This window comes from Leopardus geoffroyi, chromosome D4 (genome assembly GCF_018350155.1).
Source record: "Leopardus geoffroyi isolate Oge1 chromosome D4, O.geoffroyi_Oge1_pat1.0, whole genome shotgun sequence".
NCBI lineage: Eukaryota > Metazoa > Chordata > Mammalia > Carnivora > Felidae > Leopardus > Leopardus geoffroyi.
Genome location: NC_059342.1, coordinates 88,116,706 through 88,133,759, shown reverse-complemented (window position 1 = coordinate 88,133,759; position 17,054 = coordinate 88,116,706). Strand labels below are relative to the sequence as shown.

At 59.6% G+C, this 17,054-nt stretch overlaps 2 protein-coding genes and 1 long non-coding RNA gene across 3 annotated transcripts; 2 read left to right on the top strand and 1 right to left on the bottom strand.

The window, feature by feature from the left end:
* The first annotated feature begins 1,093 nt into the window (after positions 1-1,093).
* On the top strand, positions 1,094-3,393 carry LOC123592609. The gene is made up of 3 exons (XR_006709868.1): positions 1,094-1,426; positions 2,158-2,281; positions 3,281-3,393. It is a non-coding gene; the product is annotated as an uncharacterized LOC123592609 (long non-coding RNA).
* On the bottom strand, positions 2,751-5,887 carry LOC123592608. Its single transcript, XM_045467831.1, has 3 exons — positions 5,766-5,887; positions 4,697-4,955; positions 2,751-4,145 (listed from the first exon to the last, which is right to left on the bottom strand). The coding sequence occupies exons 1-3, from the start codon at positions 5,818-5,820 to the stop codon at positions 3,656-3,658; spliced, it is 804 nt and encodes a 267-aa protein (XP_045323787.1). The 5' UTR covers positions 5,821-5,887; the 3' UTR covers positions 2,751-3,655.
* A 13-nt stretch (positions 5,888-5,900) lies between these two features.
* PTGES (prostaglandin E synthase) lies at positions 5,901-16,841 on the top strand. Its single transcript, XM_045467829.1, has 3 exons — positions 5,901-6,552; positions 9,628-9,710; positions 16,285-16,841. The coding sequence occupies exons 1-3, from the start codon at positions 6,007-6,009 to the stop codon at positions 16,532-16,534; spliced, it is 879 nt and encodes a 292-aa protein (XP_045323785.1). The 5' UTR covers positions 5,901-6,006; the 3' UTR covers positions 16,535-16,841.
* The last annotated feature ends 213 nt before the right edge of the window (positions 16,842-17,054 follow it).

The following is a 17,054-nucleotide window of genomic DNA, read 5'->3' as shown; positions in this document are numbered from 1 at the left end:
GTCATTCATAGCCCTGAGCCCGTTTTTCCACCGAGAACGCTGGCTGATCAGGCTCCCTCATCCAGGGTGACAGCACGAAAGATAAGACAAGGCAGGTGGATGCATGAATCACGGAAATGGTGCCTACCTCCTTGACAACAGCTGCTGTTGTTCTGGTGGCTGTTTTATTAGTAGTAGTAGTAGTAGTATTGGAAAGTAGTGAGTCCCCCCAGACTGGCAGGGTTCCAGTTGAGAGGGGCCATCAGGAGGTTGCAGACATGACCTCGCGTCAGAGCTGAAGGAGGGAGCACGTGCTCTGCCCCCTTAACGATGTCAGCTTCTGTCATATTTGGACGATTCGTTTAAAAGCCCACGGTGATAGGGGGCGCCTGGGTGGCTCAGGCGCTGAAGCGTCTGACTTCGGCTCAGGTCAGGATCTCACGGTCAGGGGTTCGAGCCCCGGGCCGGGCTCTGTGCTGATGGCTTGGAGCCTGGAGCCTGCTTCCGGATTCTGTGTCTCCCTCTCTCTCTCTCTCTGCCCCCTCCCCCGCCTCTCTAAAAAATAAATAATCATCGTAAGTAAAAAAAATTAAAACCTGCAGTCATAAAATAGTGTTGTCCTTGTGACAAAGGCCCCGGGGGAAACCCGGTGGCACTTCTCGTGAAACTGAGGAAGTTCGGGGTCCTGGGGGCCACCGGAAAGCCGGAGGGTTCCCATCATTGCTATGTTTGAAAGCCCCGGCCTGCTGTCCCCTGAGCCATCGCTGGCTGAACTGAGATCCCAGGAATGCGAAACTCCCTTCCAGGGCCTCCTAGGAAGAGGCTTCCTGATGCGTCCGAGAGCCGGACACGGGAAGTCCCCCCGGGGAGACAGCATCCGGGGGCGGTGCGCGTGCGTGGGCGCTGGCTGGACGCGTCCCCAGCCTGGGCACGGGAGGGTCTTGGCTGCGGCCTGATCCCGGAGCCTCTGCCCGGAGGACTGCCCCTTCTCTGCAAAGGTCTTGGCAGGGATTCGTGCTGAGACGAACATTTCCTCCCCTCCCGCCTCCCCCATCCGCCTCTCCTGTCAGCTGTGTGCCGTCCTCCCCCCACCCCAAAGCATCCAGGAAATGCTCCTGCCTGTGCCGTCCCCCCCCCCGCCCCCGCCCCCAAAGCATCCAGGAAATGCTCCTGCCTGACCGCAGCTCTGCGCATCAGTAACCGGATCTGAGGCCCGCGGTCAGGGGCCAACAGATGGGCTCCATCAAGGGCAGCGCTTGGTCAGAGCGTGAAGGGCCCCACGTGTGCTCCTCTCTGCGGCGACAGGAGAACGGGACGGCCCGGGAACGCGCAGTGTGTCAGGCACACGTTCAGGTGGCCCGCCTCCCGACAAATATCTGCGAAGCCCAGCTCTGCAGATGCCACACCGGGTGCCGTGTGTACAGCCGCGAAGAAGCCAGCAGCCCAGGTTTTCCTTTCCCCTTTTTCTTTCCAACGTACAGTGAATCACTGTGGGGGACGCCTGTCCGGCGGGGTCGGTTGACTCTTGATTTCGGCTCCGGTCATGATCCCAGGGTCGTGGGATGGAGCCCCGCGGTCGGGCTCCGCGCTGAGCCTGGACCCTGCTTGGGATTCTCTCTCCCCCTTTCTCCACCTCTCCCCTGGAGCCCTGTCTTTCTCTCAAAATAAAATAAATACTAAAAAAAAAAAAAAAAAAAAAAAAAAGTAACCATCTTGAAATGTACAGGTCAGTGGCACTAAGTACGTTCACGCTATAATGCAGCCATCATCATCGTCCCTAGAACTTTCCCACCCTTCTGGAAGAAAGCCCGGTGCGCGTTAAATGGTCGTTCCTATTCAGCCTCCGTCTACACCCTGGCAGCCACCGATCTGCTTTCTGTCTCTAGGGATTTGCCCATTCTGGACATTTCTTATAAACAGAATCATATGATATGCAGTCTTTCGTGTTTCTGGCTCTTGGCACGATGCCTTCCGGGTTCATCCACCTTGTAGCAGGCGTTAGTAAGTTCGTCCGTCTTAAGGCTGAACAATACTCCACTGTGTGGCTGAAGCCGCCGGGCTTTACAGCTGAGCAACCTTGCTTTCATCCTCACTCCCGAGAGGGCAAGAGCCCCCCGGGAGGTTCCTGACTTGGGGAAGCCTCCGGAGAGGAGAGGAACCTTCCCTTACGCATTACAGATCGCTGCCTCTTAAGGTGCTGACCGGTTCCCCTGGGCCACGGCCCACAGCCCCGCAGCTAGAACGGCAAAGCGTCGGTGGCAAGAACATCCCCCTGGATCCAAGCCCAGCTGTGAGACCCGGGGTGAGTATAACCGCCAATCTGGGCCTCAGGCCCCACATCTCTAAAATGGGTCTAATAGTCCTATCTCCCTCAGGAGGGTTAAATACGATGGCATCTGTGATTAGGCCAAGGTTGGGTCTGAGAGCATTGCCCAGTGATTGATCCTCTGGCCGCCGCCCTGACTGTCGTCCTTAAGCAGAATGGCATCATCCTTCAAGGCCATCTTGGCTATCTCAGGAATGGGCTTAGGGGTCAGGCTGGCCTTGAGAGCCCAGGAAGCAGCCTGATCGTCCCCATTTATCCTTATGAGTAAACGTCAGCTGCTGACCTAGGCTTCTTCCCTGGCTCTGTGCCTGTCAGGAGAGGCAGCCAGGCTCCCCCAGGGCATTCCAGGAAGTAAGAGGGCAGGAGTCAGGACCCTGAACCAAACTCTGGAGCTCTTCAGTTATCCGGGTCTAGACTCCTTTGGTTATAAAGAAAGAAATCCCAATCAAGTGAGCTTAAATCAATTCAGTGAATTACAGTTGGGTCTATATGTCAGGCACGGGACCGGTGCTTGTGGCTCATCAGCAAACAGGACTGAGACCCCCCCCCCTTCCCCCCAGGAATCCGGGTGTTAGACAGTAAGGACAAGAAATAAATTGTATGGCGTGTCATTGAATGAAATGGGCCGTGGAAAGAACAGAGAAAACACAGGCAGCAAAATGGCATCAGAAGTGGCTCGGGTGGGGGTGGGGCGGGCTGTGCAGTGGATTAATGCGGTGGTGGGAGCGGGGTGGGGAGCGGGGGTGAAGGAGGCGACACCTGAGCAAAGACTTGGAGGTGAAGTGTCAACACAGCACGTGTCCAGGGGAAGAGACTTCCAGGCAGAGGCCCCCGCCAGAGTGAAGGCCGGGAGCAAGGACGCAGTGGCTAGGCTGACCGAGCGAGTGGGGGAGGAATCCAGAGAGAACCGGATGGAGACCAGATGGGACGGGGCCGTGGGCCACCGTCCAAACTTTGGCTTTTACTCTGAGCAAGACGGGAGCCACCGCAGTTGGGAGCCAAAGACAAACGTGATTTGACTGATGTTTTGTTTAAGCGAAGAAGGAAACTCTTAAGACTCCCAGGCCCGGGTGAGTCAGAGGTTGGGGCCTTGTTGCCCCCAGAATACAGGCCCCCTCCACGTGGGGAAGGCGGGGGGGATAGTTCCCCCAGCTTCAGGCCGCCGAGGCCCCAAGCCTCAGCCCTAGAGCCAACGGGGGTCTCCGGAGGGGGAGGCCACAATATAAACTCCCAGGGAAGCCTCTGATTGGCTCTGCCAGCTGCCGGGACCATTGGGATTGGCTTCCCTGGGTCACGTGGCCCACCCCGTTCCCAAGAAGGGGAGTACTGGGATTGGCTGCCCCACCAGCATTACAGTCCCTCCGGTCCCTGAAAGGGAAGCTGTGCTTCCCCAGGGTTAGTTAGGAGGGAGCGGTGGTTCGACAGCCCCTCACGGTCTTGTTCATTCTGCGGGGAGTTCAGGGGTCCCACCTGGAGCAGGGGGGAGGGGAGTGGAGCGGGAAGCTTCTGCCCCAGCAGGGCCCGCACGCAGCGCCATCGGAAAGCGCCAGCTAATGCGTGCGTTCGCACGGCACCCCTTCTCAAGGGTGGGGAGACGTGGCCGATGCCAGCCGGGACGACAATGGTACAAGAACAAATCTGACTCCGGTCGCTCGAGCCACGGTTCTTTCTCTTCCATCCCCCGGCTGGAGAACGTCCCCGGCGCCTCTCACCGAGGTCAGGAACCAGCGGCAGGGGTGGGGCTGCTTCCTCCTCTCTCTTAAGCTCCTCTGAAGTCACAGACAATGAACCGGCCCAAGAGCTGGGTCTCTGATCCTCAGGAAATGCCGAGGAGGGCCAGCTGGAAGAAGCCACATGGGGGCTTGGACAAAGCAGCCCCTCTTTGCCCACCGTGACCAGAGAATTCTTGCGTGCGTGTGTGTGCGTGTGTGTGTGTGTGTGTGTGTGTTTAACCCAGCAAAGTCACCACTTAAGATACAGCTCAGGGAATTTTTACATCTAGATTCACGGTGTAACCACCACCCAGCGGTGATGTAAACACATTTCTGACCCCCAGGACGCCTCCTCCTGGGCCCCCCCACCCCCCACCCCGGGCTTTGCGTCTTGCCTTCATTTTCAGGCAGGCGCTGCTGTAGTCCCCCCCACCTCCCGCGAGGCAGGGGCAGTCTTTTGCAGGCAAAGAACCTGAGCTCCGAGAGAAGCGTCACCACCCTCACCACCACCACCAAGAACAAAACCGCAGCTTCCCCAGGCCGAGGGAGGCTTTAGGGGAAATTCTTGGCTGGAAATCAGAGGAGACCTCGTCCTCGTCTCGTCCTCGACCTCGTCCTCGTCTGCCAGGCCCTGGCTCGGCTGGTTCGTTCCCGCAGACGTGCAGGAAAAGATTCCTACCGTGAAGTCATCAGCCCGCAGGGCTTCCCCACGAAGTCCCTCTTATTTTCGGATTGACGGTGGGTAACAATCCGCCCTTTGCCCACGCTGGTTTCTCTAGCCTCTGCTGGTGAGGTTTCTGTCTCGCTCCAGAAGCCCAAGCAGGGCCGAGCGCGCGGCCGCCCGCGCCAAGGATGGGCGGACGCCCAGGGTCCCCTCTTGGGCTGTGTCTGGTCCACGATTCCGGGGGTGGTGCAGACACCAGAGCCCAAAGCCGCAACTGAACTTGGCGAGAGGGAAGACAGCTGCTCCCACTGGTTTCTGCGCTCCAGGGGCGAGAAAGGCAGGCATCGGCAGGGAGCAACCTTGCACACGACTCCTTCCCTCAAACACCCAGGCAGAGATAACGTACAAGGCAGGACGTCCCCTGCGTCCTCTGTCCCGTCCCTGATCGTGACTCGCCATGTATTGTGTGGGTCTGGGACGACCCCGGCTGGCAGCCCCATGTCCCAGAAACACGGGTGTCGGTTTCCAGGCACATCTTTTGTCCGGATGAAGGATGGCTTGGCGCGCAGCAAATGGACACGCGATCGACCCCCCACCCCCTGCCCACTCCCCGCTCCAGCAGTAAGCATGGGCACTTCCAAGAACCTCCCTCCTGGCAAGCCAAGCGTTACCCCCATTTGGAGGAGGAGGAAACCGAGGCTCAGAAGCTCATACAGATCAGGGCTTCCTAGGTGCCCGGTGTTTAATAATTAGACACGACTCCCTTTCGTTGAAGACGGTTCGGAGAAGGAACCTGCTCGCCCGAGACCACACGGCTGCAGTCGCCAAGGGCTGGCTCTGGGACTCGACGTCAGCTGAGTCGGGCTCCGGAGCACATGGCCAGTGTCTCTGCCCCCCGGCCAGTCTTTTCTCTTGGTCTCTGCTGCTTTGGGGGCACAGCCCAGACGGACACCGCGGTCCCTTCGGGGCAGGCGCCAGGGCGGAGGAGGCACAGGACACTGAGGTTTCCCTCTTGCCCCCCTCCCCAGGGGACCCCCGAGCAAAGCGAGCGGTGTTGGCGAAACTAAAGGCAAAAGATTCCTGCCTCTGCTGACGTCCGACTCTCCGTGCCAGCTCAGGTCATGGGATGGCGCTCGCATCGGGCCCCGAGCTGACAGCTCACATCGGGATTCTCTCTCCCTCTCGCTCTGCTCCAGCCTGCTCCTTCTCGGCGCTCGCTCGCTCTCTCAAAATCAATAACTAAACTTAAAAAAAAAAAAAAAATCAGAGTCACATCAAGGTAGGTATGACTGTGGTTCAAGCGTCCAGGCTGAGAGTGGGGACGGATGGCCCAGTTCTCCTGCCCGACACCTGTCCTGACCCGCGGGGACAGATACCAGAGCTATTGGCCACCTGTGGATGTCCCGCCAGGCGTCTGTCTTTTTCACACACACACATACACACACACACACATCCCCACACACAGAAGGCAGGCCCTGCCGGACGCCCCCATGTTACAGATGAGGAGACAGACTAGAACGCGTTTAAGGATTTGCCAGGGGAGGGGTGTCTGGGGCCGGAGGCTGAACAGGGGACACAGCTCAGCCCTGCGCCTCCCCCAGCATCTGGCCACTGAGAGTGGGCGTGTGCTGTGTGCAGACAGGCCTCCTGGCGGGCTCTCCCCGCCTCCTCCAGCTCATAGAGACACAGCCACACGCGCCTGCTGCGGCCGCCTGCCCCAGAGCTCCCGCCTGCCCATGGAGATGCCTGCCCCTGTCCTGGCGTTGGTGAGAGGCCAGGCGCTGCCGGCCTTCCTGCTCTGCAGCACGCTGCTGGTCATCAAGATGTACGTGGTGGCCATCATCACGGGCCAAGTGAGGCTTCGGAAGAAGGTATGCTCCCCTGGAGCAGCCCCCCCCCCCCCCCGCCCCGGCCCCAGCCCTGCTGGGAAACTGCAGGGATGGGAAACTTGGCCGAGGTGTTCTCAGGGCCAGAAAGCGAGGGCCCTGGAGACCTTTGGGATGGCAGGACCCGCACCTTCTTGTCCTCTGTGGTAAGAGCATTTACTCACCCCGCCGTGCTACCAGGTAAGTTCTGGCACGACGGGTGCTGCTGAGCTCTGCTGGGTGTCTCAGAGAGAAGCAGGTCCCGGAGGGTGGAATGAGACAGCACGAATGCCTCCATCAGACCTGGCAGCTTCCCAGCACAGGAGATCGGAGATTTGGGTGGAGTGGGAACCGGCGACGCAGGAACCCCAGGAATTTTAAGTGGAAATTCCCAATTCATCGGCGAGGGGGCTTACGAACGCACGGCAGCGTCCAGAGGCCAGGTCTCGGCCGGCCTGGGCTCCACTGGAATTTTCAAGGAGGAATTCCCCCCGCCCTTCCCCCCGCCACCCCACCGATCCCAAGTCCCCGGAGCCAAAACAACAAAGAGGCTAAGATCGGAGCCTGGGTGGGCGGGACGGCCCATTCAGAACAGCTCGGCTCGCATTGGACACGACCAGCGTCAGAGAAGTTTTGGGCCAAGCCGGCCGGCTGTCCTGTTTCTCAGTACAGGACTCGTTTCCAGAAACCATGGCCCCTTTGTCCGCCTTTGTCCAGTTCAAAGGCAAGGCAAGGTTAGCTCTGGCATCACGTTGGGTGTGGACACCCAGAAGCGGGGGTCTTGCTGGGGAGTCGGACTCAGCCCCTGGCATAGGCGCGGGCAGGGGTGAAGGCGGGACGGCTTTAACGCCCAGAGGCACAGACACAGGCACCCGGATGACCCCTGCCTCCTCCCTGCCTCACCCCGGTCCTGGATGCGGGATACGGGGAACCCAGCAGGGACAGGTGCATTCAGCCATTAAGTCCTTCCTTGGAGCTGAGCGTTTAATAGGCGGGAGCCACATTCACCTTGTCTTCCGGGAGAGGACACCTGTGAGGCCACGCAGCAGGGTTTGAACGGGGCTGTCCGGCCCCACAGCCTGTCCGGAGGGGGCGGGGGCGGGGATAGAGTTCTCCACAGCAAAGCGCAGGGGTCCGGAGCCTCCCTCTTCAATGTGAATTCAGGGATAGCAGGAGGGAAGCCCGAGAGTGCCTTTCTCTCTGGTGGGTGGAGAGTGCCAGAAAGAAACCTTCCCTGGGGCTGTCCCCCAGAGGCTCCTTACCGGCTGTGAGTTTCCCTCCCATGCCAGGAAGGAGCCTGGAAGCCACATCCCTGGGCAGGTGACAGATAATAAGGGCTCTGACTCGTCCACCCTTTGCCCCTGGGGCGAGTCTGGGAGCCGTTTCCTCATCTGTAAAGCAGGGGACAGTCACGCTCGAGCCGGGCGAGTTTGGCACCTGGCGCAGAGCAAGCGTGTGTTCTCATTACGCACGAACAACTGGAATTCACTCGAAGGCCGCAACCACAGCTCGGTCCCGGGAGTGCATCCAACGGCCTGCCCCCTTGTCCCAATTAAAGGTAGCGATTCTAGCTTCGGACGACAGCGGTTCCTCGGTCTGCCCTACAACCGGCTCCCGGCCCGGCGGGCTTGTGTTCCAGTCCTGTCTTTAGGAACGAGCCACCCCTCGGACCCGGGCCTAGGACCCTTTGAAGGGAGTCATGGGTCCACGGACCCTGTGCCGGCCCATCGGGATGGGCGATTCCACGAGTGCAGGGCCAGTGGAGAGGAATTCTGGGTGTGGGGGCTCTGATCCTGACCCTGACGGGCCTCAGGCGTGGGACAGGTGGGACGCACCAGAGCTTGGGGACAGGGGTCACCAGGGCTCGTGAGTCAGAGGCGGCAGTGTTTGCCATTGGGTGAGCAATCCAGAAAGCGTGCTGCTGAGATTCGTGTTTGCTGTGGGGTTGGTGAGCGCTGGGCGTGGGCCTCCGGTGACGGAAACGTGACCTGAAGTTTCTGCCGTCCGCAGACTATTCGTCGAGCACCTTCCCCATGCCGGCGCTCCCAGTGCCCGGCATTGGGCGGAGGCCTCTCCAGTTCTCCCCTTCGCTCTTCGTGCGGGAAATGAGCTCCGCTTGATCCAGAGTTCACGGATGAGGGAGCTGAGGCTCAGGGAAGCGAAGAAATGGGCAGCTCGTCTTTGTGGAACTGTCAAAAACCCTCTCACGGCTCTTGGGTCAAAGTCCAAAGTCTTAGAGTGCCCTCGGGACCCCAGCAACTTCATCTTGGGCCTCTCGCTCTCTATACTCCAGCCACGCTAGGTTTCTGTTCTTCAAACACCCCCATCTTCTTCTGACCCCGGGGCCTTTGCACATGCTTTCCTGGATGTCTTCAATGCTCTTTCTCCAGCCCACCCTCATCGGGCTCACGTTGTTGCCTCCTTCAAAGCTTAGCTTGAATGCCCCTGCCTCAGAGAAGCCTTCTCTGACCCCCAGGCTTGATCAGGTCTCCTGGAAACATTCTCAAGGCCAACCTTGTCTTCTCTTTGTTTAACACTCACCACCTGGTCTTCCGTGGTTCGTAGGCCATTTCCCCATCAGACTGTGAGCTTCCCACACGCCAGGACATGAGGGCCTTTGCCTTTGTCTGTTCCGGCTGCTATAACGGTGTCGGGGGCACACGAGGCCTGGACTGGGGGGGGGGGGGGGGGCGGGGCTTGTAAACAGCAGACCTCTTTCTCCCCATTCTGGAGGCAAGGTGCCTGGGGATTCCGCGTGTGGTGAGGGCCCACTTCCTGCTTCACAGATGGCCGTCTTCCGGCTGCATCCTCCAGTGGCAGGAGGGTGAAGGAGCTCTCTGGGGTCTCGTTTCTAAAGGCACTAATCCCATTCCCAAGGGCTCTACCCTCCTGACCTAATCACCCCAGAGGACCACCCCCCCCCCCCGCCCCGCTCCCCAACACCATCACCTTGGAGGTCAGCTTTCCAACATACGAGTCCGCGGGGCACGCGTTCAGCCCATAGCAGCCTTGGTCATGGCGAGTGCCAGCACTTGGCACGTGGAGGGGGCTAGGCCAGTAACTCTCGCTGACGTATTCCAGGCTTTTGCCAACCCCGAGGATGCCCTGAGACACGGAGGCCTCCAGTACTGCCGGAGTGACCAGGACGTGGATCGCTGCCTCAGGCAAGTACTGTTGGGCCCCAGCCTGGCCACGGTCTGCCCCCCCCCCAGGCTCCTCTCTGAGCACCAGGGCCCGGGGGGGCACCCAGAGGACCGAGGTCTCCTGCCTGCCAGAGCCCCTCAGATAGTTCTAATTTATTCATTGATTGAAGGTCTTTCTTTCTTTTTTAAAATGTTTTTATTTTTGAGAGAGAGATCGAGAGTGCGAGCTGGGGAGGGGCAGAGAGAGAGAGGGAGACACAGAATCGGAAGCAGGCTCCGAGCCGGCGGCACAGAGCCCGCGCGGGGCTCGAACTCACGAACCCTGAGCTCAGGACCTGAGCACAAGTCCGACGTTTAACCAGCTGAGCCACCCAGGCGCCTGCCGTGCCTCCCCCGTGGATGGGTATTCTGCCAGTGGGATGGGTGAACATTTATGCCACGTTTTGGTTTTACTTTGCATTTCTTTCGTTCGGAGTGAAGCTGAACGTCACTCCCTCTGCCGAGCAACCCCCCAGTCGATCAAAAACAATTTTTCTCATCATGAAAGTCAGAACTGCTGACGATCGCCGACGACCTGGGTCGCACTGCCAACACACGGAGGGCGAAGGGAGACCAGTCCCGACTCTAATCCCCGCTAACCTCTAACACTGTGTTCGCCCAGCTCCTCTTTGTAGATGTTTCCCAGAAAATCCCGTGCGCATTGTGTGCCCAGGGTGGGGTTCTGGTATTTCTTTTTCCGTGAACGTTATTTGGTGAGCATTTTCCGTGTGGGTAAATGTTACTCAAAACCTGATTCTTTAAAAATAGCCGTGTAAGACGGGGCGCCTGGGTGGCTCCGCCGGTTAAGCGTCCGACTTCAGCTCGGGTCATGGTCTCGAGGCTCGTGAGTTCGAGCCCCGCGTCGGGCTCTGTGCTGACGGCTCGGAGCCTGGAGCCTGCTTCCGATTCTGGGTCTCCCTGCCCCCACTCTGCTCACACTCTGTCTCTCTCAAAAATAAAAATAATAAAAACATGGGAAAAATGGGAAAAAAAAATAGCTGTGTAAAATCCCATCGGAGACTAGATGTGGATTGATTTCACGTTCCTGATCGGAATGTTGTGCTTTTGGCAGTTGGCTCTCCCCTGGCTGACCCCCGGTGGGCTGGAGAGGGAGGAGGCAGCACTTGCAGGGGACAGGGACTGCCAGCGGAGTTGAGGGACAAGCGGAAGGACGGGCAGCTGCACAGGGGGAGACAGGAGACAGACTCTCACGTAGTTCCCAGGGCATTCCCGTGCACCACGGGCAGAAACGGGTGGGACACTGGAGTGTAAATAAGACATTCTTTGGTTCGAGGAGAGCTCTTTTTTCCTCCTCGTTTTCTTGCCCGTTGAAAATAATATGCATACTTGTGGTTTTTAAGAATGACAGAGATGTGTAAGGTAGGAAGTGAAATCCTGTGCTGTTCTAGCGTTTCTAATATAACTACGGTATTAGTTCTTCCTATGAGGTCCATCCGTCCGTCCATCCATCCATCCGTCCACCGGACACGTAATGAACAAGTGGACAAAAGCCGTACCGATACCCGAGTCCGTACCGGTGACCCTTATCCCGCCCACCCCCTTGGTTGGCTTGACTCTCCTGGGCGGTGGAGAAGGGCCTGAGCAGTCGAGGCAGCCGTGACCGTGGATAGCCTGGGCTGGCTCACCGCAGCCACCGAGGGGGTTTACTTGGCTTTTCACAGGGTACGCGCGTCCTACGTAGCGAACAGGAGCGGTTACGTGAGCCGACGAGCACTTTGGTTTATTTTTTACTGGCTGTAACCAAGCCAAGGAGAGATAACAGACCCGTGTGGTGCCAAAATGTCTCTACGTACCCAGTACAATTTCTTCCGATTAAAATGACCCTCTATCAATAGTGGCGATGCTCCAACGGCTGGAGTTCGATTCGGCGCTTTTGAAAAAAATGTTTATTTTTGAGAGACAGAGAGACAGAGCGTGAGTGGGGGAGGGGCAGAGAGAGAGGGAGACACGGAATCCAAAGCAGGCCCCGGGCTCCGAGCCGTCAGCACAGAGCCTGACGCGGGGCTCGAACTTCCGGACCGCGAGATCATGACCTGAGCCGAAGTCGGACGCTCCACCGACTGAGCCACCCAGGCGTCCCAGTTCAACCCTTTTTGAGCACCTCTTACCAAATAACGTTTTATGTCCATTTGGCAAGTGTTTATCGGTGGAGGGGACGTGGGACGTACTGGTATTTATTGGAGACTTACCACGGCAGGTCTGGGGGTTCCTGGTCCGCCGGGGTCTCCTCCACCTCCTGCCTTCACAGAACGTCGTGGAGCCGTGAAGGTGCAGGGCTCAGAGGATCACACGTCCCGTCATCCCCTGCTGGAGAACTTGCTGGAACCTGAGAGGGACATGCCCTGGAAGCAGAAGTTAGTTAAATATTAGACCAGAGTTTATGGTGCAGTCAGGGTCACCCTCCTGCCCAAACAGGAAAGCACTTAGGTCTTGGTTCTTGGAGGATAAATCTGCCTTGCAGATTAGCCACGCGCCAGAGCCAAAACGAACCTGAGCCCGGCTCTGGGAGAGGTCAGGAGCTGGATTTCCAGGGAAATGATGAAACCCGGCCACCTTGTTTCATGACACCAATCCCAGCCTCCTGCTCAGGTGTCTTTGGGCCAAATCCCGAGTCCGTGTGTGGGAAACCTCAGGGAGGGAGTCTCCGAGTGGCCCCGAGGGAGGCAGACGGGCACGGGGCGCATGCTTGGCGAGGTTTCTGACTACTCGGAACACGCAGCCTGAATCCGACTGAACCGGTTTGTCCGGAGATTGGTCCCCGAATCGCAGTCCTAGAAGTCCCTTCGATGTTGTGGACGGTGAACCGAGGCCAGGCAGCAGGTTAGAGGCACGCCGCACCGCGGGCTCATGCCCGGCCCTCCTCTCTGCGGCTCCACACCGGGTTTCATTCACCCGGCCGAGGCAGGAGAGGCTGGCAAAACCGAGAGGGCGAGATTAGCGTCCAGGGTCGTGCCCCAGACAAGGCCGGCGACGGTGGCGAGGGAGAGGAGGAAGACGGCAGGTACATCGGGGCGCAGCCCCTCCGCCACAGCGGGGTCCTAAGCACCTTGTCGATAGCTGCCAACCCGCCGGGCCCCCCAACAGCCTCCCCGGGGAGGGTGCTGTTATCTCTGGAGGCAGAGCAGGCTTGCCGAGGCCACGCGGTTGAGCCCAGGACCGTGGGCTCTGTAGGAATGTGGTTTTGCCCCGCTTTATGCCTGCCCTTGACATTGAGCAGCAGGGGACCTGGCATGGCCAGTGTGGGCAGCGGGGAGGGCCAGGGATGAGGACGGACGTCCCTGCCAGCTGCCTGGGGCTACTCGCAGGCCTTCTCCCCGCCCATCACCTGCCGTCATGCAGCCGGTGTTGCAATGTCTGGGGGGTGGGGAGGGGCGGCCCAGTGCGGCAGGAAGCCCAGCAAGTCCGGTCTGGCGGGGATTTGCTTTGGGTGACTTTTATGTTAACAAGTGGCTGTTATTGGAATGACACGTTTTGCCCAACCACGTCTCTCTGGTACGTGACTCCCTCCACGTCTGTCAGTTCACATCCGGGCCCCCCGGGGGAGGGGAATGAGTTTTCTTGCCTCACCTTTGATTTCCCCACAGCTCCCTGTCCTCGGCACCACTTGTGGCTTCGTGGGGAACCCCCGCTTTGATCCCTACCGGAGGGAGGAGGGAGAGGGAGGAGGGACTGGCTGGGCCAGCTCTCAGTGGGGGGTGGGGGGTGGGGTGGAGGGCGGGGTGCTCAGGGTCAGAGCCTCGGGGCTTTCTCAGCCCCCAGCCACCTCTCCTCCCTCACTGGCCACCTTGGGGTCCGGAGCTGGAGCTGGGAGGTGGGCTCAGGACCACGGCTTGGTTTTCTGCAGGGGTTGCACCTCCCCGCCTCTCGGTTCTGCCCCGAAGAATGGGTCCCCACCTGCCACGAACCTTGCCCATCCCACCCTCCTCTCCACCCTGCTCCCCTTTGTCGGCTCTTTGGGGTTTGGCCAACGTCAGCTCTCTAAAAAGTGACTCACTCGTCCGATGTGAATACCTGCTTTAAAGGACAGTATCCGGATGAATGGGTTTCCCATACTAGTGGGTGCTTTTCCTGAAACTTTCAGATGAGCGTGTGACAGAAAGGCCCATCCAGGTGGGTCAGCTGTGAGAGGCAGACCGATTTCTGGGACACGCTGACTTCATGTAATGTTTATTTATTTTTGAGAGAGAGAGAGAGAGAGAGAGAGAGAGCGCACGAGTGGAGTGAGGAGCAGAGAGGGAGGGAGAGACAGAATCCGAAGCAGGCTCCAAGCTCCGAGCCATCAGCACAGAGCCCGACGCAGGGCTCGAACCCACGAACCGCGAGATCATGACCTGAGCCGAAGTCGGACGCTCAACCGACTGACTGAGCCATCCAGGCGCCCCATCGCTGACTTCATGTAAAGTAAGCTTTCCAGGGGCGCCCGGGTGGCTCGGTCGGTTCATCGCGATCTCAGCTCGGGTCATGATCTCACGGTCTATGGGACTGAGCCCCACGTGGGGCTCTGCACTGACAGTGGCTCCCTCTCTCTCTCTGCCCCTCCCCCTGCTCTCTCTCTCTCTTAAAATAAGTAAATAAGCATTAAAGAATAAGAAGAATAAAGTACGTTTCCCAAGGGTGTCCCTCTAATGGGGGATGTTGGGGGGCACAGCCCCATTTCCATAGAGTAGAGGGGTCTGGAGGAAGCCTTGCTGTCCCCTCACAAGTGAGGTAGGGGACTTGCTTGATCAGGGAGCCGGGGGGCGGGGCGGGCCCAGCCTAGTTTTCCCTCTTCTTCTCTCCCACGGCCAGGATCTGACCAGGGCCTACGACTTGCTCTCAGGCACAGGCAGGCGGCAGGGCCTCTCCCAACTGGGTGAGACCGGGCCTTCCTGCAGACCTGCTTTTCCCCGAGGCTGGGTCCCACGGTGGAGATTTGGGAGAAAAGGGGAAGGCGGGCTCACGTTGGCTTCGGGATATGGGGCCAGAGACGCCAACTGCTGTGTCCCGAGTTTCACCTAAGAACGGTCCAGGCCCCGCGGGGTTAAAGGGGGCTTTTGCACACGCGGATTGAATTCCAGGCCCCAAGCCCCCCCTTCACAAGCCCCCCCCCCTCCTGCTTTCAACCTGCCTCGCTCCCTCTCATGCCACCCCACTCCAGACACGCTCCAGGGTCACTTTTCTGTGCCTCGAACATCCTATGCTCAATCCCACCCCAGGGCCTTTGCCCCTCCTGCTCCCTGGAAAGTTCTTCCTTCCCCTGCACCAGTGGTGACCTGCTGATGATCCCTGATCATGCAGGCTTCGGTGCAAACATCTCCTCCCCTGAACACACCCACGCCGGTCACTCGGCAGAGACCCCTGCAGCACGGGGCAGCCGAGTTAGGGCCTCTCCTGTGCCCTGCCCAGCCCCATTCCCTAGGTCAGGCCACACACCGGGCCCTTGCCTAAGGCTCTGCTTGCAAGCGGGAGGGAAGAGGAGACCTGTGTTACAGGCCGTCACACAGGAGCTGCTGGGTCTGGCCCGGCCCGCGGGCGCACAGCGTTGGGGGAACGCGTCCCAGCTGGAAGGCGCACCTCGGTTCCCGCCCCGAGTCCCCCCTGCCTCACACATGCGGCCTTGTCCTCGGGGGAGGTCCCAGCCCCAGTACTAGGTTCCTGTTTATTCTTCCAACATACCGTCTGTGGCCTCAGGCACGGGTTCAGTCTCTAATTTATGAGACTTGACCTCCTCACCTCTCCCCAAGGAAGCTGTCCATTAGCGGGAGTCATGGAAAATGTGACCCAACTCTTAGCAGACGCGGGTGGGTTTTCTTTCTTGGTCATCTATTTACGCCAGGGCTATACTCAGCCCTTCCACTCCCCCCGCGCCACCCCACGTGCTCACGCGCTTGACCGTTTTGAACAAACAAACACACAAAGACACAGGACAGCGTAGACGACGTGAAGAGCTTTACCGGGGCGGGGGGGGGGGGGGGCAGTGAGTGGCAGCTGTTCTGTTATTATTATCCCTGAAAGAGGCAGGAGGGTTTGCCGACATCTAGGGGCAGGCCAAGACGGTTAGGCAAGGGTTTCAGACGTGTGCTGTAGCCCATGCCCCTGGGGAGGGCCCAGGCACCTGCAGTTCAGAAGGAGGGTGCCCCCCCGCCCCGAAAAGCCCTGCCCGGGGGGGTAAAGGGCGCGGGTTGGAGTCAGACCTGGGCTCCACCCCGGCTCTCAACCCCCTCTGAGTCCCACTGTTCCCGGCTGGCGTCCAAGGCCACACGAGGGAAGACGGTGGGGAGCGTGGCGGGGGCCAAGTCCTGGGGAGCCCCAGGGCTCGGGAGGAAAACCCCGGCTAGCTGCCCGTCACGGCCACTGGCCCATAAGTGGGGTTTTACGTCCTGGCAGCAGCCGACTTAGAGTTGCTGTCGCTTCTGCCTCCGTGCCACGAACGGACTCGAGTCGGGCACCCCGAGATGGTCCCCAGGGGCGTGGGGCCCTTTGGGGCAGAGGGCCCCGGCGTCCACGAGCTTCTCCCTGCTGACGCCCGGCTGACCGCACACCCTTGCCTTCCCAGAGCCCACCGGAATGACATGGAGACCATCTACCCCTTCCTGTTCCTGGGCCTCGTTTACTCCTTCCTGGGGCCTGACCCCTTCGTCGCCCGGATGCATTTTCTCGTCTTCTTCCTGGGCCGCGTGGTACACACCGTGGCCTATCTGGGCAAGCTTCGGGCACCCACCCGCTCCCTGGCCTACACCCTGGCCCAGCTCCCCTGTGCCTCCATGGCCTTCCAGATCGTCTGGGAAGCCGCCTGCCACCTGTGACCTGCTCAGCCAGCAGACCGCTGGCCGCGAGCCCCCGTGACCGTACCCGGAGGTCGCTGGGCGGCCCTTGGGGATTGTGCTCAGCCCAGAGACCCGGTTTCTTGGCAACCCACCGAGCGCGGGATCCTGGGCAGCGCGGGCCCGTGCGTGTTTGCCTATGTGTGTGCACGCGTGTGGGCGGGCGTGCCTCACGGACTTGTGGGTGGAGGGGCTGCCCGGACCGTGCAGAGATGGCTTCTCAAGACTGACAGAAAAATCCTCCCACTCGAGCACCAGCGCATTAAAAGCCATATGTTCCTTCTCCGTCCCTACGAGTGAGAGAAGAGTCCGTTCGGGTTCCTCAACGAGACCGCCATCCGGATTCAGGGCTGTACTAGCCGCGAGCTTCTTAGACCCACCCCAGAGATTCCGATTCGGCTAGTTTCGAGGGGACCCTGGGCATCTGCGTTTTTGTAAAGCTCCCCCGTGTCCCGGCGGTGTCCGGACCCCGGCTCCACACCACCCCTTTCCTCCAGAAGCA

What these genes read in the sequence shown, in the direction of transcription:
- PTGES (XM_045467829.1), top strand. Translation starts at nt 6,007, where the DNA reads ATGGCCCAGTTCTCCTGCCCGACACCTGTCCTGACCCGCGGGGACAGA. An exon ending in AAGTGAGGCTTCGGAAGAAG is followed by an intron (nt 6,553 to 9,627) that starts GTATGCTCCCCT and finishes GACGTATTCCAG; the next exon opens with GCTTTTGCCAACCCCGAGGA. An exon ending in GACGTGGATCGCTGCCTCAG is followed by an intron (nt 9,711 to 16,284) that starts GCAAGTACTGTT and finishes TTGCCTTCCCAG; the next exon opens with AGCCCACCGGAATGACATGG.
- LOC123592608 (XM_045467831.1), bottom strand. Translation starts at nt 5,820, where the DNA reads ATGCGAGCGCCATCCCATGACCTGAGCTGGCACGGAGAGTCGGACGTC. An exon ending in AGAGTCGGACGTCAGCAGAG is followed by an intron (nt 4,956 to 5,765) that starts GCAGGAATCTTT and finishes CGCCAAGTTCAG; the next exon opens with TTGCGGCTTTGGGCTCTGGT. An exon ending in TGCGGGCTGATGACTTCACG is followed by an intron (nt 4,146 to 4,696) that starts GTAGGAATCTTT and finishes GGCTTCTTCCAG; the next exon opens with CTGGCCCTCCTCGGCATTTC.